We start from the raw sequence: 26,284 nt of genomic DNA on the forward strand, positions 1-26,284 counted from the left end.
GATGTGTGGTAATCATGTTATACTGAACAGCGAAAGAAATGCAGGTTTGTTTTTTTTTTAAATCACGATTTTAAATAGAAAGCAAATGCTTACTTTTATGGAATTTCATTATTTTTTAAAATTGCATTTCCTTTGTTATTCAGTATAGTTTTAAACCAGCAGGGATGTCTTCTATCTAGTCATCTGGGTATTGATGAATTATTTTGAGTCACAACAAACAGTGCCATGTTAAAAAATGATAGATTTTTATTCTCACAGTGGTGATTGCTCTTAAAATATATGTCCGATATGTACATCATAACAGTGAAAACTAAAGCAAGGCAAACATCAACACAAGAAGCAAACAATACAAACAGTTTTGTGATTCACATCAAATACACAAACATTGATCTCTCGGACAATGCTGAACTGAAACCCAAGAGCCTAAAAATTAGAAAGAGAATTAGTTGTCATTTTAGAAGCAACCATACTACTTGTGCATTTGGTTCAACAGGACTAGGATCCTCAGCTGTTGGACTATTTCCATTGTTTTACATGCATTTTGTTTAATGCCACACTCAACAATATTCCAGCTGTATGACAGTGGTCAGATAATATTTAAGTCTGCACCACAGAGCCAAGGACCAAGTTGGAAAGATGACCGATGAAGACTACTTTTATGGATATGCAACTTCTTTCTTCTGTATAGTCAAGCAAGCCAATGACATTAAAAAATCTATATCTAAATGTTGCCTATACAGGAAGTTGCATATCAATTAAAACAGTGACCAGTGGTCACGAGCATTGAACTCTGTCATTGGTGACATGATATGTTGCTACTGGAATGACATTTAACAAATATTGATCCAGGAAATTTCAGTGTATTAACCAATCAACTTGTATACTGTTCAGTCATGGCTCTTCTGGTACATGCTAATTATAGTACAAAACTCACTGCTATCATAGCGATGTCTCAACAGTTTCTTGGTATCCATTGTCATCAAATAGACCTCTGAGAAGAAAGCTACAGGTCTATTGAGAATAGCTAGTTTCATTCCACAAAGCAATGTTCGGACTCTCACAATTCTGTTCTCCAAAACAGGTCAAGTCATATTGAGAAGATCGATTTGTGGAACAGGCCTAGACTGATTGTGTTTGAATTTCTTCAGTTCAAATACAAGCTACCACCGACGATGCATGCATGCACGCACGCACACACACGCATGCACACACACACAAAAATTGCAAGAAAAGCAAATCGCAGACCAAAAGCTCCCATTCCTGGGCACAGTAAAGCAAATATTACACAACATGAAAAGAGACATTGAGACAAGGGAGTGGGTAGGAGTCTTCAAAATTCACATCAGATTCCAAATCAACTGATCTTGAGAAAAATGGAATAAACTTGAGATTTGTTTGCAATAATTTAAATCTTCTCTCCCAATATTGGTCCTGTGTCAGAGAAATCACATTCCTACTCAAGGTGTTAACATTATTCATAGATATGGAGATTTGAGTGAGTGAAGTTTTACGTCACTTTTAGAAATATTCCAGCATTATCAAGGCAGGGAACATCAGAAATCTGCTTCAATGGAGATTTGAAACCAAATGTCTCCAAGGCAGATGAAGATCCTAGATTCCAAATTCACATGACAATAATGATAACAGCAGAAATGATCATTTCCTTCAACATTTCCATACCAACTAAATCTCCTGGGACTGACCACCTTGCCCCAAGTCAACTACACACACGACAAAAGCTTGGTACATCGAGGGCTGGAATGTTGGAATGAATCAAAGGCCATAGTGAGCACAAAAACACAACTGAGCAAAACACAAAAATTAAAACACTTCTCAAAAACTATGGATATAGATGACACTATCATATTATTGCCTGTACAGAAGATTCTTTAGTCAACTAAATAAACCCATGGTCAATGTCTCTTGGGTATATATAACTATTAGAGCTTTGCATCACTGTTGGCTCAGCCACAGCCTTTCCCATTTCATCTTGAACTTAGGGACATGGCATTAACACAGGCTGTAAACATTAGTAGCTGTCAAGGTTACCTAATGATAAGTTTCTGAAGTCATGATATGGTCCCCACATATAAAATGAACACCTGCTAATCAGAACAACAAAGTAAAAACTCATTTTCTATTTTTTTATAATACATTTTTTTTTTCAGAGAAGTGACAAGTAGTAATTGCCCTGAATGACAGGTTTTCAGATTATCAAAGTCCTGATTAAGTAAGTCCAGTTTAACAAGGTTTCACTTCAGTAGTTGGAAGAGGAGTTATCTACACCACATAAAGCAAATGACGATTCATATCCAATTAAAAAATAAGCACAAAAATAATAAATGAATTATTTCAAACTTTAAGAATGAATAACCAAATTGCAACTTTCTCATAAGCAAAACAAATTAATATTTTTTGGAATTAAGAAAATAACACTAATTTACTAAACAGCACATGTATCTACTACGACACTTCAGTGAAAACTATTGCAGGCAAAAACATCCAACAAGCTCAAAACTACCAGTTCTCTGCACAAAGTCGGAATTCTTCTCCAAGATATCATAAAAATACAAAGCAAATTAATATTTCTATAATTGTGTCTTTTAACGTCAGATGCAAACAAACTAACAAAGTCTGTCAAGAAAATCTCATTACAATATTTGTCATCCAATACCACATATACATATATTATCGTGATACTCCCAGAAGTAATTGGTTACAACAATATCTACAAAACAGACAGGAAGTTCTCCAATGTCTTGTTCACTGATTTGATCAAAATGAAACTTTCAAACTTGTTACATCTTCAAATATTTTTGTCAAATTATTCCCTCACAGACACAAAACATGACCGTGTACTGAGCGACTGCAGATGAAATCTGTACATCTGTTTTTAATCCCTTCTGATTGTCTTCAAGTTCTGTTGGTCCCCTAGACTTGCAGACCTCAGATCTATGGTATAAGGCAAATCTGTGACACGCTTGTAATTAGAGGCAGGAAAGTACAATCCCTTTGTCATGACAAAATATTTTTTGCTAAAATGGAGTTGAAAAGGAACTCCATCAATCAGTTGCTTTCCCTTCTGCGTCTTGGTTCCTGTTTCTCCTTGTTTTCAGTGATTCAACCATATGATTTCACTACACATTCTTTACATTTCACCCTTATCCTTTACAGCTCACCCTTTACATGTCTCACCATTCCACTTCTCCACAACTCACCCTTTACATATCACTGCTGCCACTTCATCCTTTACAGCTCACCCTTTACATGTCTCACCATTCCACTTCTCCACAACTCACCCTTTACATATCACTGCTGCCACTTCATCCTTTACAGCTCACCCTTTACATGTCTCACCATTCAACTTCTCCATGACTCACCCTAAGCATATCACTGCTGCCCTTTCATCGTTTACAGCTCACCCTTTACGTCTCACCAGTTGACTTCTCCATAACTCACCCCATAACATGTTACTTCTTTATCTTTTACAGCTCACCCATGTCCCAGAGTTCGACCAGTACATAACTCACCATTCACATAACTCCTTCCACCTAATCCTTTCACATGCTTCACGCTTTGATTTAGGTTTAGTTTTATAAACAGATTGGAACATCTATATCCAAAAAAACACAACTTTATAAAACACTGACTATCACAATGCAATAAAAAGACCTACCACAGATCCAGATACCACAGATCTGAAAATCCAGCAAGACCATTGTTATGTTTGTTACTGTCATCTTCACTTGACGACTGTCGTATAACTGTTTTTCCATAACAAAAACATCAAACAGCCGTAGTGTGAAGATCTCCAAGATGCACGGATCTTACAAAGAATAAAAATGACTATCAAACGATACCATTTTCAGTAACCCAGGAATAAGTCCACCACTTGACCAGACATACTGCTACAAAGTTTCAAATTGTCCAGTTTATTTACAGCTAAAACAAGACCCAACTCTGATGACATGAGTACACCCTCTCATATACAACTTAAGGACATGTATACATACATCGTGAACAAGTACTGTATTCAATGTATTAAGCACTCTGACACAATAAACATATCACATTTCTTAAGACCAAGTTTCATGTCCTTGACACAGATAGGACACAGAATGTATTTCATCAAGAATACTTCAGACATTTGTACAGACTGTCCCTCCATCACACATGAACACACACGGCTGCCATGAAGCCAACCTTGCTTTGTTCGAGTGAGTTAGCGAGTATAGTTTTATGCAGCTTTTAGTAATATTCCAGGAACATCTTGACAGGAGACACCAGCACTGGTCTCAACAACTTAATCAAATCAGGGTCTTCGGCAGGACAGGCAAACACTTCAGCCAATCTGCTATTGACTACAAAGGGCCTGTGTGTGTCCACGAGCGATAGTGGAACAGATATAGCAATGTATTACACTGCTGAAACATGTCAGAGAACACCCACAAATGGAATGCTTATCTGCAATACCCACCAAACACAGTCTTTACAAACATCAGGTGTTTAGTAACATGTTTTAAGATGAAAATACAAATATATGCAATTCTTATTCCAAAACTGATTTCAAATCAAGCACCTGTAGAGCAAGAATTCTAAAGAGAACCCTTCGAGAGCTTCTAATGACTCGAGTGCTTCAAACATTGAACACTATGATAATGACTCTATATCATAAAACATGAACAACATCAAAAGTGGAGAGCCAAATTCAAAATATACAAACTATTTAAATTACTGAGAAATCTTTGAAATTGCTTATACAAAATGATAAATTTGAAAATCAAACTTATTTGGGACGGTTTGTTTTCAATGGCTTTTCAAAGAGACAACACCAATAGATACGTTTGTGCTGAGAATAAAAAGTGAAAACTATGTTTCCTGAATATATTCACGTCTACATAAAGGTTCCATTTTCCATATTTACACATATGTATACACACATATATATAGGGTATAATATTTGAAGAGTATCTACAAACACTTTCACAATCCTTTCCAAACAATACATATTTACTCTAAATTATACAAGAGATTTCTCTTTGCTTGTAGCTGACAGTCCACAGCTTATTTTTCTCTGCTTAATTTCTGATGGGAGTTATCGTATATTCTGTTTCAAAATACTCCGAAAATGTGCTACACACAAAGTACCAACACTTCAACCACTATGCCACCTGTCTGCCCTACGTAGGAGATTCGTTATTTGTGACAGACTTCAGGGTCGCAATCCACAAAGTGTTCGTAATGATAAGACCTGTCGTAACTCTACAGTTGATCATAGACAAACGAATGTCCTAGTGCTACCGACATGTGGTGGACTGGGACCCTGCATTCTTATCAGGTGCTGAGGAGTACTTGTGGATGAATATTTTAGAGTAAATATGGCAGATTCATCAATGGCGTACATCCAACACTTGCATACATCCCCATCACCAACACCACCATGTCCAGTACCACAGATCCTCTTGTACATCAATAAGTATTGTATCAAAACAAGATCAACAACCCATGTCCTAAAAAAATATGTCATATTATCTGACACCACCCATCTGGGGCTTGGCAACAACCTCCAGTTTTTTCTATAAAGCTACAAGTGGTGTTCATTCTTTTGACCACAAGCTTGTTCACTACTTTGGGTAATGGACTTACTCATTACACTCCCCCTTCTCCTCTACAATGGCCTCTCCCATCTCATTTCCATCCGAAGTTACTTTCTTTTGCACAATGGACTCTCCTATCACAGGTTCCCCTTCTACTGTAGAATGGACTCATCCATCCATTTCCGTCAGCAAAGTCCCTTGTTCTATAACTGACTCCACCATCAATTCCTTTACATCTCCCTTCTAATGAAAAATACTCTCCCATTTCACACCCCAACCCTCCCCACTTTTTACACACTGAACTCTTCCGTCCATCACCAGTCCCCCTTCACTCGGTACAGAGGACTCTCCAATGTCCATGTTGATTCCAGACAATCACTTGATCCAACCACACCACTACTTGGTAGTAGGTGCCTTTAAATAATCTCACATTTGAGAACAAGCCCATCTCGTCTATATATTCAACAACAACTGCACACCTTGTCATACACTGACAAGAAGAAATGGACATAATGTTCGTATTTCCTTTGTCACCATTAGGAATGCAGACAATGATGCGTTACTTAAAGTGGTCAGTATACGATTACATGAATTTCCCCTGTTTAACAGACCATCAAGAACAGTTCTCAAATCCCAGGTGTGTTCATCAGGTCTAACCCAGCAACAGCCAACACAACCACAACAGTGTTCATAACTCACTAATCTCATGGACCCAAGTGACACGGACAAAAAGACACTCTGGAGCCATAACAAATTCTCAGGAGCTGATACAACACAATTTCTTTTCTTTCAAATGTACTGAGAAAAAAAATTAAGGGATCACGTGAAAGAACAAGTGTTCCTTTATCTTTTTCCAGGTTTCTTCACGAGCTTTGAATCACTTAGCTTGTGAAAAATAAAACTGGAAAAAATAAGGGAACATTTATGTTTTCATGTGATCCCTTATTTTTTTTCCTTAGTGTATTTACACAAAATTACATTTTGAAATGTAACTGCAATGTTGCCAAGTTGTCATATTCTAATGTCTCTGAGTATTGTTACTGTGGCAACACAGGACTATATGATCAATATGATGGTACAACAGTTTCAGCTTCTGAATCAGCGACATATAATACTTATCCAAATATATCAGCTTAATTCAAATCCAGGTACTGGACAAAATGACACTGTCCATCAGCTGGAAAAGACAGTTTCTCCTTCTGCTCGATCAGATTGTCCTTGTTGTCTACAGTCACTAGCCTGACTGACTGGAGAACTGTCGTGGCTCCAACCTACTAAGTTACAATACACTTGTAAATGATGTGGGGCTATGGTCTGATGAACATTTTCATCGTATCAGCTGCTTAATGATGAAACCTGTCACTACACTCAGATTTCAGGCTAGTGCACAACGTTTTGTGCTAGCAACTTTCCAACATACCTAGTCCAAATGGCTAGCAAATTTCAGCAACTATTTCGCACACTGCTTGAATCATGGGTTTGAACATAAAAATTAATAATTTTGAAATAAAATGTTTTTGAAACATTTTACACCTTCATTTTACATTTGATATCAAGTTGACCAGATGTCTGAGTATACTGTCAAACAAACAAGCAATATGACCTTCAACTTGGCAACATCCCTGTTTCAAGGTCATTGGCATCAAAAACATTCTCCACAATAAACATGATGGACGAGTGGTTACTTGTCAGACTGGACATTGCAAGAAGACAGTAGACATAGAGATTACCAACATTCTAGACACATAGTACTAATCCTATATTAGACACAAAACACATCTAAAATATATAATCACAGTTCGAGATTCTGTTTATGGGATATCTCAAACTCAACATACAAAATATTCCTCAATACAATGATCGTTACCATACCACATTTTTATAAACTGTTCAAATTCTATTTCTTGCAAAGAATTGATTCAGATAAAATACACTTTTTCTTAAATATTTTATCATATGCATTGAGAAAAGATCAATGAAAAGTTTGAGATAGTCCCTAAAATACATATATAACATTCAAATGGCCAACTCTGTTTCGTAAATATGACAAGTTTTAGCACTATGATTTATATAGACGGTGAACCGCCATCCGATGAACATCCGACGCCTACCGTCAACAAATGTGTTAGAGACTAACTGTCTGAAAGGTGATAACACATTTGCCTGAAGCTATACATAAGCATGAAAAAATCTTTGTTCTGTGGATAATGAGTAAAAAAATCATAATCACCAGCACTGTTAGTATAAAGGTTAACACTAACTGGTTATTTCAAGAAACAAAAGGCACTAATGAACTGACAAGGAAAATGTAATATACTGGACAAGGTAAGGTAGGGATGTTGGTATTTTTATGACTGGTATTTTATCTGTATGTCAATGAATAAATACATCATTACTCATAATTTAAAAAATTTAAATATCCCTAACTATTTTTGTCCAGTATAAAGATCTCAAACAAAGATAAAGATCCCGACTTCCTTATGATTATATGAAAAAAATATATCATAAAGTCTTAAAAAACGCAAAACCAGATTACCAAATATATGAAAACAATGAAACAAAGTAAATAATTCCCAATAGTATCAGATCTGACCTTCCTTAGCACAAACTTTCAAAACTACTTTCAATTTATCAGCTGTTACTGTATCTCAAAACATTTTCCAAAAAATATTTAAGAAAAGTCTAGCCTATAATCCAACTATCACTGTCAAGAGGCAACATCAAATCAAAATTAAACACAGTGTATCAGTGATTACCATACATGTTGAAACTTACAAATCTTCAGTTCAAGAGGATATAATTTAAGCACAATGAATCATGACAGTATTTTCAACAAAACATGGTCTTGGTCACACCAACTCGTGAAATTTGTCCACATCTTGAACATCAAACTACAGTAAACAAGGTGATTGCCAAACATTACTAGACAGCACCAAAAAGACTGAAAGACAATAAGTAGATTGTAAACAAGTACTGACAACATGGAGCACTGTACACAGGTGATATGGATGGGTATGTCCACCTCTCATATTTGATAGTCTACAAAAAATAACTGAAAATTATCAAACTAACTAACACAATACTTTACAAACCATTTTGCTAAATTACATGTTCTACTGATCCATAGATTGGTAATTTAAAAAATGTTTAATACATGAAATGGCTTATGCCTTTTTCTTGCCACATCACTCATGAATGTGAAGGTCATTGAGAAAGAGAGCTAACTCTTCCAATCCTCACCACAAAATGTAATTTCTGCTACAGTTTGTATTACAAATCAGATTCTTACTGAATGTATTCTGCAAACAATATCTGTACAATGAAAACATGTAGAAATGTTACTGACGGTATACAACACAAAGGTTAAACAAGTCAGTAATTTATGAAACAGAGTCACACTATCTGATATTGTGGCATTAAATTATATACACGGGTATGGAACAACGGTACACATATCCATTGTAACAATCATAAGAGGGTTTATCTGCAACTTACTGTAGGTTATATCATCAAATATACAAAGCAGAGGCAAAAAAGAAGTCTGGCTGTCATTTCTTGGTCGACAAATGATTAGTTTCAACCTAAACCTGAAAACTTCATTTGTAAAATTACACATTTAACCCCTGAAACAAAAAACCCTGATTGTTGAAATGAACTTTGCATATACAATTTGTTACATTAGGACAGCACTTGTAATATATATCTCAAGTCTGGACTTGCCTTCCTCAAATATATCTCAAATGGCTACACAGAAAACTCTTTTCACGATGATCTTTGTTTGTGTCAAGATTATTTTACAAACTCAACTTTTATCTTGTAAACAACAAAGTGATGGGTGTCTGACTAATAACGTGTGAGGTGTTTGCTTTAAACATAACTGACGTCATATCTAATTCAGCATTTAGATTTGGGGAGTTATTTTTCACATAAATAAAACAGGAATTAAACTGTGTGGTGTCATGAATCAGCCCGGCCTGCATATGGCATATTACGCAATGACAAGTGGAACATCGTCCGAGAATCCCTGGATCATAGGAGTGTCCTCATCATCACCTGAAATGACAAAAGTGAGTGAGTGAGCGAGTGAGCGAGCGAGCGAGTAAGTTGCCTTGGAACTGTGTCCCAGGGTTGAAATAACCCACTGCCCGACATCTCAGTCCAATGGGTTTTTTCTGTCGGGCAATCAAATTTGTATATCAACCAGTGTCCAGGATGATGGTTTATGTAAAATAAATCAACAAGAAAATATCAATATTTTCCCAGTCACATGTTATCAGAATATACTAGCAATTTTATAGTTATTTTCACCCCTGTGTCCCTAAAGTGAGATTCAGACAGGAGAAACAAACATGACTGGCACAATACTTTGTCAATATAGACCTGAACTCTGCTTCTCAGTATATATTAGGCCATCTCTTCTCCCAGAATAACAGCATTTGACGTTTGGTTTTGTTGGGACAGGTTTTACATTTTGTTAGTAAGACCTCTTCCCAGGTTTTACTTTCTGCAATAATCTTTCCCTAACTGTGTATGATCATCTAAATTCAAATGATATATTAGTGTTTGAAATCAACAGAAAAATATCATTCAAGATTAAGCTCAAAGTGCAAATGTCTTCCCTAGCAAGAAAGGAACTGCATCTCTCATATTTGTAGGCAGACTCTCTACCACACAGCCACAGAGCTAATGAAGAAAGTGGAGTTGAATTATCTACTAATAGTTACAGTCATTAAACCGATTTTACAGACACTTCATTTACTGTCATGTAGCTTCATTAAATGATCATGTACATTGTAATTATCTATTACTGACGGTATATATGTTAGAGAAAACACTTCTCCTCGGTTTTGTTAGACAATGTAAAACCAATGTAACATCCCTCTCCCTCTGGTTCAACATTGTCTGTTTTCTGCTATACATGAAGTGCAAATGTATAATGGTGACTGAATTAGTGGGCATTCAAATTTCATTTTCAGCTTCCTGGAAATCATGATTTAAAAGCGTTAACAGTCACGTTACCAAGTCATCCTACTGGATGTATATTTGCTGCTGACCAAGTGATTGCAGTGACATGACAAAAATTTAACCAAAGAATCACATTACCAAGTCATTCTACCGAGTATCAAGTCAATGCTGGGCAAGTGATTGGAAGGAGGTGACAAAATGAATCAAAGCAAAAGAGCCTGCGGCTTTTATGATTAGCAAATTTGAACTGAGAATAGATTGCTGAGTGTTACCCAGATCATCTGCTGCCGTGAAGGTTGTAGTTCCCGAGCGTGGGTCATAATGGCTGTTTGCGAAGGCGAGGAAGCTGCGTTGTAGTCGCCGATGCCGAACGATGTATACTGTCAGCAGCGTAGAGAGGATGAGGACAATTACGCCAATAGGGACGAGGATGGCGACGAGATTGGTGGTTGTCAGTACACTAGTGCTTGGCTGGGCGTTTGGAGCAGTGACATTGGATACTGGAAAGAAACATTTGTTTGTGTGTTTTGTAGAAGTGATCATTCATATCACGTATATCAGGGCTGGACCAGGCTATACTTGGATCCGACCCTACATTACTTCACCCTCCTGGTTACCTGCTGTTAGTCTCAGGAGTCAGGTACAAAATTGGAATTATTTTACAACAGCACTGGCAAAATGAATTTTATATGATGAAATTAATATTTTATACTTATCCTGAGTCAACTTAAGGTTGGTTGGCTCTGTACATCCCACTAGCTTCTGTATGCAATGCACTGTCACTGGCTTCTAATCCCTTGTCATGACATTGTTACTACACTTCAATACTACCACAAAACAAACCAACCAACACTAAGTGGTTGTACAACTTGTATAAATGTCCCAGCTCTCCTGCTCTGTACATCCCACTGGCTTCTGTATGCTATCTATTGTCACTGACTTCTACATGTAATCCCTTGTCATCACATTGTTGCTGTACATCCCAATTACGTGCTTGTTGTTATTTGGTAATTATTTACTGAAGATATATCATCCTGTCTTTTCTGTCTCATACTTGCTTGACAACGATACAAGAATCTTTATCAAACCATCGCTCCACCTGATTAAAGAAGTTGCTCATCCATAAAGTTTGTCCTTAACTGATTCACCAACTTGTAAACATGCCATTCAAAGAAGTTATGCACTTACTGCCTTGACAACCTGGAAACAAGATGGGAGTAACAGTTTACCTGGACATTGGACTGTAGCCTTTTCTCCGAGGAAGCCATTCTTGGTGTTGTACTCCACGGTGAAATTGTAGGTGAAGCCCACCTCCAGGGTGTAGCTCAGCTGGGTAGCACTGGTGTAGTTGGTCATGTGAAAGTCGGTGTCAGTCCGTGTCACGTCCACCTGGAACAATGCCTACCAGGCAAACAGGAGAAAAGTCACACCTTTCCTTTCTCCTATACACACTTCGAAAATTGTTTTAGGGTGAGCGTGTTTAGCTTTAATCCCCTGGATGCCACAGGGACATATATGTTCTTCTTTTTCATTCCTCACTTTGAAGTCATATAAAAATTCTAAATATATCATACACACAAATATAATTAGACATACCTGTAGAGGTTTCCAATTCTTTGAAGAGAATCGTCCTTGGGGTACATATATGCATTTTCCGCTGCCGGAAAATGTCACATGACAGTTGTATGTTTTAATAAAATATTGTACAATAAACAAAAAGTCTTTTTTGTTCATTATACGGGCCATCACAATGTGGAGTCACGCCTCTGCTGCGCATGTGCAGACAGCCAGGTAGGCATCCAAGCCCATATCATCATTCCTTCTGTTGAATAAATCAGTGAACAGAATTTCAGGGAGGTGGGTGGCCCTACTCCAAGGATGATTCTCTTCAAAGAACTGGAAACCTCTACAGGTTTGTCTAATTCTTTTTCATAGAGATCGTCCTTGGGGTACATATATGCATAAACTCAGACTCCCAAAGACCGGAGGCTAGGGAGGAGGGAATTCTGGTACAATACGTGATGATAGTGATAGTATTTACGAGATATAACTTTACGAAAAAATCTCACCTGTGTACTCCCGATGAGTTTCCATGAGAGACATTATGGGAGGAAACCGACAGGGAGCAACCGCACCGATCCCGACCTCAGAGCTAAGCATGATATAAATAGCACTGTCAAAAGTGCAAACATATACCCGCCCACATTGTGATTCTATAGAGAGCACCGTAAGTTGGAAATATTCGAGATTTCAGTCGTAGTATACGTCAACAGTGGAGACATGCGCTTGTACGCAGTAATCAACTGACAATCAACCATGACTCACTCAGCCAGGGTGGCAGGACACTGTCCACTGGACAGAACAGTATGGCCAAAGCGCACTCTCTCACTTGAGTGCATATCAAGCTTGATAAAAGTGCCTGCTCTAAATAGCAGCAGAGCAAATCTCTTCAATGGGTAGTGCCGATGCGAATGCTTTGGAAGTGGCAACTGCCTGACCGAGCGAGCCTTCAACCCCTCAGGGGGAGGCTTGCCCTTAACCTGGTAAGCAGCACAGATGACTGAAACTAGTCAGCGAGATAGGGTCTGTTTACTAGCCGGCGACCCAGCCTTCCCACCACCATAAGAGCAGAACAGATGGGTACCAGTATGGATCCCTTGATATACGGACATCAAACGGGTGAGTGCTTGTTGCAGAGGTCCCCGATGTGGAAGGCTGTAGGGATGTGAGAGTAGGAAGTTCGATAGGAGCTGTCTCATGGAAAGCGTGATCGATCTTCGGACGGTAAGAATCCGAGAGGCGAATACTGACACAGTCAGGATGAAAGACAGTCAGCGGCGGGTCTGCAGACATGACATGTAAATCACCAACCCTTCTCCCAGACGTTACCGCCTCTAGAAATATGGCCTTCCATGTGAACAGCTGAATGGAAATAGCCGATAGACGTGAGAAAGTAGGATCCGACAGACAATCAAGCACAATTGACAAATTCCAGGGTGGGCTGGTTCGCCTGACAGCAGGTCGAACCTGATGCACACCAGCTAAAAAGCGCTGCACATGAGTGTGCTTCCCCAGAAGAGCACCATTGACAGGGGTGTGAAAGGTGGAAATAGCGGTGGAATAGCTACGAATGGTCGAAGCCGCCAACATTTGTCGAATCCCATCTCGAAGCCAGAAATGTGTCTGCAACTACCGCGGGAATTCCGCGTGCCTCGAGGCTAGACCTGACAGAGCCCAAGCCACCCACTGAATCCTTTGATTGGGATGTGAATGTCCGGTGGCAAAGGTAATAGAACAGGAGGCTGAGCCAGAAACCTGAGAATTACCGGAAACCAGCTCTGTGATGGCCAGAGCGGTGCCAGAAGCACAAGCAACCGAGCAGGCTGGGTGGACAGCTGGGGAAGGGGCGGAAATGCCCACAGAACCTGTCCTGTCCAATCCAGCTGGAAAGCATTGGATGCCAACGCCCTCTGGTCCGGTATTTGAGAATAGAACATGGGTATCTGATTCGTCCCGCCGGACTCAAACAAATCCCCCTGGAACGATCCGTACAACTCGGAGATAACACCAAATATCTGCCGATCGAGCATCCACTTGGGGCCAGGATCCAGCGAGAGAGAGCATCTGCTCGCACGTTCTCCAGCCCCGGGAGATAAACTGGAATCACCTGACAGTCGTACTTGTCGCACCAGAGGAGAAAATCCCATGTCTCCCGAAGAAGCGCTTGGGACACCGTGCCGCCTTGCTTCAGGATGTAAGTCATGGCCGTACGGTTGTCCAACTGAAGACGAACCACCTGGCCCCTGACATGATCCAGAAAGCGCTCAGCTTTCAGTTCCAAGACACTGATGTGAAAACTGGCTTTGGCTTCGGACCAGCGTCCAGACGCTGATAGACTGCCCAGAATGCCCCCAGCCCGTGAGGGACACATCGGTTTGAACTGTAAGAGCTGGCGTCAGGAGCTCCAAAGGGACCCCCTTGGAGAGATTCCCAACTTCGGTCCACCACTGAAGGTGAGGAGACAACCACCCGGGAACTGTGAGACTCTTCTCCAGATCCTCTGAGTGAGCCCACAGACTCGCCAAAGCTTGCTGTATGGAGCACATCCTCAACTGCGCCCGCCATACCACAAACGCCCAGCAGATGGAACTCAGCCAAATCCAGTCGGCTAGTTGGCACTGCAGTCTGGGGATTAGCTAGTGTGATACGATGACGCACTTTCCTCAAGGCCAAGGAAAAGCGGAAAACTCTTTCAGACTCCTCAACCTCCCTGACGTCCACAGCCTCCATCTCCGATCTTGAGGCTGAGCTGGAATCCTCTCAAAACGAGGACCCACACCCGGAACCAGTGGATGATCGAACCATAGCGGGGAAGGAAGAGCCCAAGGCACATTCCACTCCAGTCACTGAACCAGTGCAATCCGAACCCCGAGTTCTCCGCTCTCATGGGGAGGGGTGGCACAGAGAGAAAGGGACTGGGAGCGAACTCTTTGTAAAAGAGGAAATCCGCGGCTTACTGTTTTCGGGCCCGGGGGGAGAAGCCCAAACATAATTCACACACCTCGGGCTCATGGTCCGCCTTCTCCAAGCAGCACATGCATTTGTCATGCTTGTCTGGCAAAGGGATGTTTGTCCCACAAGTGGAACATGCCGTAAAAACCTGAAAGCCAATACACTAAGCATAAGCTGACAGCCGACACAGCAGCACATAATTAACATGTACAAAACATTACGTGAATACGCGCGACATGAACTAGTTGGTACTCGATGCAGTATTTCAATACGCGAGGGTGCCGACTTCCCGCCATGGGAAAGCCAGAGCGAATACAAAGTCACAGACAAACAAGTCAACTCTAGGTTTAAATAAACGTTCTATTTTCTCTATTAACGAACAAATAAACCATACATACAGTCGAGGAAGACTCCGTCATCTTCACAGTACGCATAGTGTGGAGTTTAACTTCGTTGCTTTTAATTTCCAGCACAAATATCTGAACAGCATGGCGACAGGAGAAGGAATGATGATACGGGCTTGGATGCTTACCTGGTTACCTGCGCATGCACGGCAGAGGGGTGACTCTACGTGGTGAGAGGGCCATATAATGAACAAAAAAGGCTTTTTGTTTATTGTACACTATTTGATTAAAACATTGATACAACTGTCACGTGACATTTTCCACCAGCAGAAAATGCATATATGTACCCCAAAGACGATGGACAATCTCTATGAAAAAGAATTCACACTTAGTGAAATCATGAATTTCCTCGTGAAATTCCCTGTTTCTTGACACCATCCACTATTATCATTTTTAGGGCGAGTGAGTGTGAGCGAGTTTATGTTGAAGCTGTATTGGGCAATTTTCCAGCAATATCACTGCAGCAGCAAACAGAAATGGGTTTCACACATTGTACCTATGTAGGAGGATCTAACCCCTAACCTTCTGCTCTACCGGCTACACCTAATATAAATTATAGAGACTCACTTGAGAGCTGTTAGTGACTGGTGGTCTGTCCATTGTGGGCGCCCTCCATCTTAACAAGACCTTTCCTTGTCCTAGGTGTATGGCCTCAAGGTTGATGGGTGCGGCATATGCAGCTGCAAGACAACATCTACGATGATGACATTATCCACACTATATCAGAACAGACTATGTCACCCACGCACATGGAAAGACTGACTGTAGGAACACTGACAATATCCTGCATGTTATCTAGACTATATCACTTACGCACATGGAAAGACTGACTGAACACTGACAATATCCTGCATGCTATCTAGACTATGTCACCCACGCACATGGAAAGACTGACTGTAAGAACACTGACAATATCCTGCATGTTATCTAGACTATATCACCTACGCACATGGAAAGACTGACTGTGGGAACACTGACAATATCCTGCATGTTATCTAGACTATGTCACCCACGCACATGGAAAGACTGACTGTGGGAACACTGACAATATCCTGCATGTTATCTAGACAATATCACCTACGCACATGGAAAGACTGACTGTGGGAACACCGACAATATCCTCCATGTTATCTAGACTATATCACCCACGCACATGGAAAGACTGGCTGTAAGAACACTGACAATATCCTGCATGTTATCTAGACTATGTCACCCACGCACATGGAAAGACTGACTGTAGGAACACTGACAATATCCTGCATGCTATCTAGACTATGTCACCCACACACATGGAAAGACTGACTGTAGGAACAGTGACAATATCCTGCATGTTATCTAGACTATGTCACCCACGCACATGGAAAGACTGACTGTAGGAACACTGACAATATCCTGCATGCTATCTAAACTATGTCACCCACACACATGGAAAGACTGACTGTAGGAACACTGACAATATCCTGCATGTTATCTAGACTATGTCACCCACGCACATGGAAAGACTGACTGTAGGAACACTGACAATATCCTGCATGCTATCTAGACTATATCACCCACACACATGGAAAGACTGACTGTAAGAACACTGACAATATCCTGCATGTTATCTAGACTATGTCACCCACGCACATGGAAAGACTGACTGTAAGAACACTGACAATATCCTGCATGTTATCTAGACTATATCACCTACGCACATGGAAAGACTGACTGTGGGAACACTGACAATATCCTGCATGTTATCTAGACTATGTCACCCACGCACATGGAAAGACTGACTGTGGGAACACTGACAATATCCTGCATGTTATCTAGACAATATCACCTACGCACATGGAAAGACTGACTGTGGGAACACCGACAATATCCTCCATGTTATCTAGACTATATCACCCACGCACATGGAAAGACTGGCTGTAAGAACACTGACAATATCCTGCATGTTATCTAGACTATGTCACCCACGCACATGGAAAGACTGACTGTAGGAACACTGACAATATCCTGCATGTTATCTAGACTATGTCACCCACACACATGGAAAGACTGACTGTAGGAACAGTGACAATATCCTGCATGTTATCTAGACTATGTCACCCACGCACATGGAAAGACTGACTGTAGGAACACTGACAATATCCTGCATGCTATCTAAACTATGTCACCCACACACATGGAAAGACTGACTGTAGGACCACTGACAATATCCTGCATGTTATCTAGACTATGTCACCCACGCACATGGAAAGACTGACTGTAGGAACACTGACAATATCCTGCATGCTATCTAGACTATATCACCCACACACATGGAAAGACTGACTGTAAGAACACTGACAATATCCTGCATGTTATCTAGACTATGTCACCCACGCACATGGAAAGACTGACTGTAAGAACACTGACAATATCCTGCATGTTATCTAGACTATGTCACCCACGCACATGGAAAGACTGACTGTAGGAACACTGACAATATCCTGCATGTTATCTAGACTATGTCACCCACGCACATGGAAAGACTGACTGTAGGAACACTGACAATATCCTGCATGCTATCTAGACTATATCACCCACACACATGGAAAGACTGACTGTAAGAACACTGACAATATCCTGCATGCTATCTAGACTATGTCACCCACGCACATGGAAAGACTGACTGTAAGAACACTGACAATATCCTGCATGTTATCTAGACTATGTCACCCACGCACATGGAAAGACTGACTGTAGGAACACTGACAATATCCTGCATGTTATCTAGACTATGTCACCCACGCACATGGAAAGACTGACTGTAGGAACACTGACAATATCCTGCATGCTATCTAGACTATGTCACCCACACACATGGAAAGACTGACTGTAAGAACACTGACAATATCCTGCATGCTATCTAGACTATGTCACCCACACACATGGAAAGACTGACTGTAAGAACACTGACAATATCCTGCATGTTATCTAGACTATATCACCCACACACATGGAAAGACTGACTGTAGGAACACTGACAATATCCTGCATGTTATCTAGACTATATCACCCACGCACATGGAAAGACTGACTGTAGGAACACTGACAATATCCTGCATGTTATCTAGACTATATCACCCACGCACATGGAAAGACTGACTGTAAGAACACTCATACCAACCATACCAGTGAAATACCAACAATAACTTCCTGCAAGATAACTGGACTGTATTATTGTTCAGTAAGAAAGAGAAACAGTAATGACAGAAGCTGTGCTGCCCGTTGTAAGACTTACGTATTGTTATGCTGAGAGGAGGTGAATATTGAGATCCCGAGGTTGTTGTGGCCACCCTGAACTGGTAAGTGACTCCTCGCTTCAGGTTGATGGCCAGATGAGAGTTGATGAAGCTGGTCGTGGTATTGCCGAGGTCTAGAATCTCAGTCTTACCATTGTGTAAATTCTTTTTCTCTATCTGGTACGACTGGAATGACATAGTGAGTGAGTTACTTTTACTCTGATTTTAGGGGCCTGTTCATAATTTACAGGCGGGAGTGATTAGGATTGTTAGGAGGGTCCCTCATTCTTCAGGTGGAGGTAGGGGTGTCATCAGTTTTGCACACATGACATGGGCGTGGGGTGGGGGGGGGAAGGTTCACCTACTTTGTACATAAATTTGGGGTGGGGGCACAGTCACATTTTACTTGGTTTTCCATAAAATATCATCACCACCCTAGCCATAAACTATGAATGGTCACTTAGCAGCAATATCACAACGCAGACACCAGACACAGTTTTGACATACTGTACCCATGTGGGGAATCAAACCCAGATCTTTGGTATGATGAGCAAACACTTTAACCACCAGGCTATCTCGCTATATTTTGGAATGAGAGTGGAATGGGTGTGAGAACATGGGTGTGTGTAGAAACAGAACATGATGGGTTTTACTCGTTTTGTTATTCAATACTGCACACAGTAGTATTCCAGCTATATGGTAGCTGTTGGTAAATAATTAAATCAAACCCAACAATCCAACGATCAACATCATAAACACTGATTAGGCAATTGGCATAGGAACCAGACCACTCGTCAGTCACCTTGTAGCACTATGACTGTAATAAGTCAAAGTAAGATCTACAACTACTATCATCATGCAGAATGGGGCCCTGCAATTCCACATCCTGAAGATTAATGTAACCATCTGCAACATTAAGTTTCATGGTCGTTTGTAATTAAACCTACCTGGCCGCTCCTTTGATCAAGAGCATGAGGATCTTTCAAAAACCTTCAGTTACGATGACATGAGTCAACTAAGTCAGCAAACCTAACCACCCAATCCCATTGTTGCCTCTTATGACAAGCATAGGTTACTGAAGACAAATTCTAACTGGATCTTCACAGGTAAATTCTGTCTGGGCAAGACAAACCCATGGGCAGTTTCCAGTGCTTTCTAGATCTGAGAATGCTATTCGCCAACTCACCAAATGATGCAGTTGCCAATCACAAGCAAAAGTGGTGGGAACTGCTTTAAACCTTGAATCTCCTATCATAAACACTAAACACTTACTAAGGGAATGCCTCCATAGTAACAGGGTGCCTCCCATGTTATGTTGACAGAGATTTTCCCTTTCTTGTGCACAAAAGCATATCTCAAGTTCTTTGGGGGAGCCTTGGAATCTGTAGGAAAAGGAAGAATTCTTACATTATGGAAAACAATGACATTTGGATGAAGTGTCAAGAGATTGGATAAAATATTGAGGGGTTGGGCGAAGTGTACAGAGGTTGGACAAAGTGTTGAGGGGCTGGACAAAGGGTCAAGAGGTCATACAAGGTGTGTCAAGGGTTTGGACAAAGAGTCAGAGGTCATACAAGGTGTGTCAAGGGTTTGGACAAAGTGTCGAGGGGCTGGACAAAGTGTCAAGAGGTCATAAAAGGTGTGTCAAGGGTTTGGACAAAGTGTCAAGAGGTCATACAAGGTGTGTCGAGGGGCTGGACAAAGAGTCAGAGGTCATACAAGGTGTGTCAAGGGTTTGGACAAAGTGTCGAGGGGCTGGACAAAGTGTCAAGAGGTCATACAAGGTGTGTCCAGGGACTGGACAAAGTGTCAAGAGGTCATACAAGGTGTGTCAAGGGTTTGGACAAAGTGTCAAGAGGTCATACAAGGTGTGTCAAGGGGCTGGACAAAGTGTCAAGAGGTCATACAAGGTGTGTCAAGGGTTTGGACAAAGTGTCGAGGGGCTGGACAAAGTGTCAAGAGGTCATACAAGGTGTGACAAGGGTTTGGACAAAGTGTCAAGAGGTCATACAAGGTGTGTCAAGGGTTTGGACAAAGTGTCAAGAGGTCATACAAGGTGTGTCAAAGGTTTGGACAAAGTGTCAAGGGGTTGGGCAAAGTGTAGAGAGGTTGGAGCAAGTGTCAAGCGACTGGACGCTGTGTTCAGGACTTGGATGTAGTGTCAAGGGTTTGGTCGATGTATCAAGGAGTTGGATGAGTAAGTGAGAGTTCAGTTTTAAATAATCAAGTGCGGACCAGACAAATCCAGTGATCAACATCATGAGCATCGATCTGCACAACTGGGAACCAATGACATGTGTCAACCAAATTATACAAACCTGTAGAGGTTATGAATTCTTTGAAGAATGTCCTCCTTGGGGTACATATATAGCATTAAAATGTCCATTTAAAAATGCCTACGACAGTTGTAACAATATTGAATAAATATTTTACAAAACAAAAAACTCGTTTTTGTCTTGTGAGACCACCCCTACAGGGCCCCCACCCGGGCCCCTTAACAGCCAAGAGCAGGTAACTCTCGCCGTGTACCTCATACCTCACTTTTCATGCTGAGATTGTCAGACAGAATGTGGGGAGGCGGGTGGCCGTACCCCAAGGAGGACATTCTTCAAAGAATTCATAACCTCTACAGGTTTGTATAATTCTTTTTCAGAAGAAGTCCTCCTTGGGGTACATATATAGCATAAGACAGACTCCCAACGAACGTGAGTCGGGAGCGGCATTCTGTCTGCTGATGTGTACCCTACACACACTCTCATACACTGCCGAAGCTGCGAGAGATAGAGAAATACACTTACCCAATCACCAAGCCGCTGACGTCAATCAGGCGGGGGCGTGGCAACATAGGGCCAAAAGAGCCAATCGACAATAACCCAGCAAAGGTGATGGACATATGACCACACCTCATGCCATTCACTGTAAATATTCCCCCAAACCAGCGAAGTAGTGCCGGGAATAACAGTGCAAGGGTAAATATGAGCGTATGTCGACGCTAATAGTGAAAAAAAAACACGTCTATAGGTAGTTTCTCTTTGTGTTTTGTTTTTTTTATATATATATATATATAAAAACACCACCACCAGGGGATATCCGTCACCAATATAACAAGAAATGTTTCGTGAAAACCCACCACCAGGAACATTTCATGATAAACAAAGTCGAGATCTCAGACGCTCATTCAGCTAGGGGAATCACGACTCTGCCCACTGGTGAGAACTGTATGGCCAAACCGAGCACGTTCCCGTGAATGTTTGTCCAGTTGGTAGTGACGGATAAACGTGCTCGGTCGGCTCCAAATAGCCGCAGAGCAGATCTCCTCAATGGGCAGAGCCGCGGCATAAGCCTGTGACGTAGCCACTGCCCTAACAGAATGAGCCTTTAACCCATTAGGGATAGGTAACCCTTTATGAGTATATGCCATACAAATGGCAGAGACAAGCCACCTAGATATGGTTTGCTTGTTCGCCGGCAGACCAGCTCTTCCCCCGCCATAACAACAAAACAACTGGTTATCTTTTCGGATATCAGCAGTTCGTTTGATATAAGCCCTAAGGGTCTTACGGACATCTAAGACGTGAGCACGTCGAAGAGAGGTACCGGGCGAGGGAGGCTGCATGAGCTTAGGGAGCTCGATAGGCGCTGTAACATGAAAAGCGCTGCGATCTTAGGACGGTAAGAATCCGGCAGTCTAATACTGACCCTGTCTTTGTGAAAGACGGTCAAAGCAGGATCCGCTGACATTGCATGAATGTCACCTACCCGCCTGCCAGACGTTACCGCCACAAGAAAGGCAGCCTTCCACGTTAACAGCTGGAGAGAAAGAGACGATAGCTCGTGAAAAAGAGGACCGGACAACCAGTCAAGAACGACTGACAAGTCCCACGGGGGACTAATCCGCCGGACAGTCGGACGGATCCTAATCCACATCCGCTAAAAAACGCTGAACAAGAGGGTGCTGCCCCAAGAGAGCACCGTCAACAGGAATATGGAATGCCGAAATGGCCGTGGAATAGCCCCGGATAGTAGAGGCGGCTAGGCCTGACTCTAACCGGGACTGCAAAAATTCCAGTACTTCAACTAGAGTTGAAGAAAAGGGATCAAGAATCCCCCTGTTGACACACCAGCGCGCATAACAGGCCCATCTATCCTCATATTGAACGTTTGTCGAATCCCTCCGCGAAGCCAGAATTGTGTCTGCAACTGGTGCAGAAATTCCGCTCGCTTGGAGGCGATTCCTGACAGTGGCCAGGCCACCCACTGAATCCTGGGATTTGGGTGCGGCGCTCCGTTCTGGGATAGTAAGTCCGGTCGAAAGGGTAAAAGGACAGGAGGCAATGCCAGAAACCTCATCATTACCGGAAACCAGCTTTGAGACGACCAAAGAGGAGCAAGAAGCACTAACAGTCGAGCTGGTTGGGTGGCAAGCTGTGAGAGGACCCTGGGAATCAGCGGCAGAGGTGGGAACGCCCACAATACCCTGTCCGTCCAATCGAGCTGGAAAGCGTCCTGAGCGATGGCTCTCGGATCCGGTATCCGAGAACAAAACACCGGAATCTGGTTCGTCCCCCCAGAGGCAAACAGATCCACCTGGAACGATCCGAACAACCGGGAGATAATCCCGAATATCTCCCGATGCAACATCCACTCGTGAGGAGCTAAGACACATCGAGAGAGCGCGTCTGCTCGAACATTGTCCACCCCGGGGAGATACACGGGACACACCCGAACATTGAACCGGTCGCACCACTGTAGAAAGTGCCACGCCTCCTCTAGGAGGGACGGAGAAACCGTACCGCCCTGTTTCAGGATATAGGTCATTGCCGTCTGGTTGTCCATCTCTAGACGTACCACACAGCCTCGAACCGTCTCCCGAAAGTGTTGGAACACTAGCCGGACAGCTCTCAATTCGAGCACATTGATGTGCAGGCGCGTTTCGTGCTGTAACCATAGGCCCGAAACTGAATGGGCGCCCAGCACGCCACCCCACCCTGTGAGGGAAGCGTCCGTCTGAATTGAAAGGGTTGGTGAGGGAGCGTCCAGGGGTAACCCCCTGGATAGATTCCCTACCACTGTCCACCACCGTAAATGAGGAAGGAGCCACTCCGGAGTGAGGAGAATCAGAGACCACATTCGCGCCAAGGCGTACTGAATGGATCGCATCCTCAACCGCGCCCTCCAAACAACGTCCACCGTCGCTGCCATGTTGCCTAGCAACTGGAGCCAAACCCGAGCCGAAGCCGAGGGGGACTCGAGGAATTGCATAACAACTCTCTGAACTTTGGAGATCCGATCCGGCGACAAGGAGACTATGCCTCTCGCTGTGTCGAACCGTGCGCCTAAGAAGATCAGATCCTGTGTAGGAACTAGGTCTGACTTCTTGAGATTGATAATCCAGCCCAACCTGGTGAGAATACACATTATGGCGAATGTTGCGTCTCGACTCAAGTGAGCGGCAAGTGCTCGTATAAGCCAATCGTCCAGGTTTGGGTGACAACACCTGCCCTGTGACCTGGCCACTTGCGCTGGGATTAACATAAGCTTCGTGAATACCCTCGGAGCCGTAGCGATGCCGAAGGGAAGCACCCGAAACTGATAGCATACCCCGTCGAAGGAGAACCGCAGGTACTTCCTGAACTCGGGATGCATCGGAACATGCAGGTACGCATCCTTGAGGTCGATGGACGTAAGCCAGTCGCCTCTTTCTACAGATGAGATCACTGACCGTAGTGTCTCCATCTTGAATGACGGTACCTGCAGCATAGTGTTCAGCCGTTTGAGATTGAGAATCGGTCTGAACCCTCCGTCCTTTTTGGTGACCAGGAAATAAGTGGAGTAAAATCCCTCTTGTTCCTGGCCCCCTGGAACCACCTCGATGGCCGCCTTGTCCAGTAAAGACTGAACCTCGGCGCGGAGAACCTCGGCTTTCTCCGGAACTACCGGCACAGGAGTGCGCCGAATTCCGGAAAAGAGAGGCGGGTCTCTCTTCCATAGTGGTAAGTGGCCGTCCCTGAGTGTGGATAGGACCCAGGGGTTGGAGGTTACCTTTTCCCAATCCGACAGGAAGTGGGAAAGGCGGCCACCCACAGGAAGGTTTGGCAGGAGGCAATGAATGCCCGACGTCGGCAGTGCTCCGACTGCTTGATTCGGGTTCACTTGCAAGGGCTCCGGAGGATGACTTACTGGGAAGCCGGGGCCCTACCCTTACCCTTACCCTTCCGCGCCTGCAAGGGCTGTGCCCACTTAGCAGAGTCCTTGGCCGGAGCCGAAGGATAAGCGGAGGAAAGCACCGGGGGACGCGCACGAGAAGTGTGAGGCTGTTCTAACAAGGGTTTAGACTCCTTGAATGTAGACACAGCCTCCGCAGCCTCCCGGACTACTGATGCCGCTCCCGGGAAGAGAGTAGATCCCATCCGGAATGGCAGTGAAAGTAGCGCTTGTTGAGTGGCCGGCGAATACCGTGCCACGGACAGCCACAGTCTACGGAGGCCAATAACTGCAGACATCATCTGACACGCCGAGGACCTGATCGAGTCCCGCGCCAGATGTGACCTCCGTAAGCTGTTGAGCGAGCGTAGGGGAAACACACTCCTCCTCAACACCGCCGCCGTCAACAAGCCGACGCTGCAATACCGAAGTATATGCGGCGTGTATTGTGACTTTAAGGCATTGAGCTGCATTTCGGTACTGCTCCTCAAACGACCTATAAGCCGATTTGAGGGCAGTAACGTTAGAGGTGAACGGAGGCAGGCGGCGTCCTTGCTTAGCCGAAGCTAAGGAGCTGCCAGAGGAACCCCCCAGGGCGACCGATGCATAGATACAGTCGTCGACCACTGGAGGGTTATACAAGTCAAGATCACCCATAAGGTAACGTCGGTCTAGCTCCGGCAAATCGAAGCGTGACCGCGCTCCCGTTAAAAGAAGGTTAATCACTTCTGACAATATAGAAGGGAGGATGCGCAACCGAGAATCCACCACCTTGGCTGGGGCAAAAGCCTCACCCGGCAGTCGGAATTCCTCGGGGTCAGGTGTCGCCGAAGCAACCACGACCTGCGGCAGGACAGAAGCGATACGCTCCCGTACCTGCCTCGGCGAGGCACCGAGCGAAAACGAAAACTCACTCGGCCCACCCCAGTCCTCCCCCTCCTCCATTATCTCCTCGGCGCGATCCCCCATGAGTGACACCTCAGATCTGTCATCTAAGGATAGCTCCGGGGGATCGGTCGAGGGAACATCCGAAAGAGAGAGAGGCCCGAGCAGAGCCGAGCGGCCCGACGCCATAGACCCGACGACCGAGACTAAGTCTGGGTGGCGGATCGCCGGCAACGCTCCCAACATAGGTATGGTCCCATGACCAACACTGGCAACCTCGGAGTGGCTTTCAACCGACTCTAAAGTCGGTTCCTGCGCACCCCTAATGGAAGTCCCCACACCGGCGCCAGAGGCGTGGCTGGGGAGTCCCATGGAAGCCGAAGCCGGATACACACCCGACTCCGGACGAACGCCGATCTCCCGACGGAGACCGGACATCGCG

General features: G+C 43.3%; 1 protein-coding gene across 1 annotated transcript in view; it reads right to left on the bottom strand.

Annotated features, from left to right (window-relative positions):
* Positions 1-228: 228 nt before the first annotated feature.
* The window catches only part of LOC137287698 (sortilin-related receptor-like), a 69,759-nt gene continuing 43,703 nt past the window's right edge, over positions 229-26,284 (bottom strand). The window contains exons 38-43 of the mRNA XM_067820090.1: positions 20,026-20,135; positions 18,753-18,939; positions 16,046-16,158; positions 11,792-11,963; positions 10,835-11,062; positions 229-9,650 (exon numbers count right to left, since the gene is read on the bottom strand). Of these exons, the coding sequence (XP_067676191.1) occupies positions 9,586-9,650; positions 10,835-11,062; positions 11,792-11,963; positions 16,046-16,158; positions 18,753-18,939; positions 20,026-20,135 (875 nt within the window). The 3' untranslated portion in view covers positions 229-9,585. The remainder of the gene's footprint in view (positions 9,651-10,834; positions 11,063-11,791; positions 11,964-16,045; positions 16,159-18,752; positions 18,940-20,025; positions 20,136-26,284) is intronic.

The sequence above is a fragment of the Haliotis asinina genome, chromosome 1, assembly GCF_037392515.1.
Source record: "Haliotis asinina isolate JCU_RB_2024 chromosome 1, JCU_Hal_asi_v2, whole genome shotgun sequence".
NCBI lineage: Eukaryota > Metazoa > Mollusca > Gastropoda > Lepetellida > Haliotidae > Haliotis > Haliotis asinina.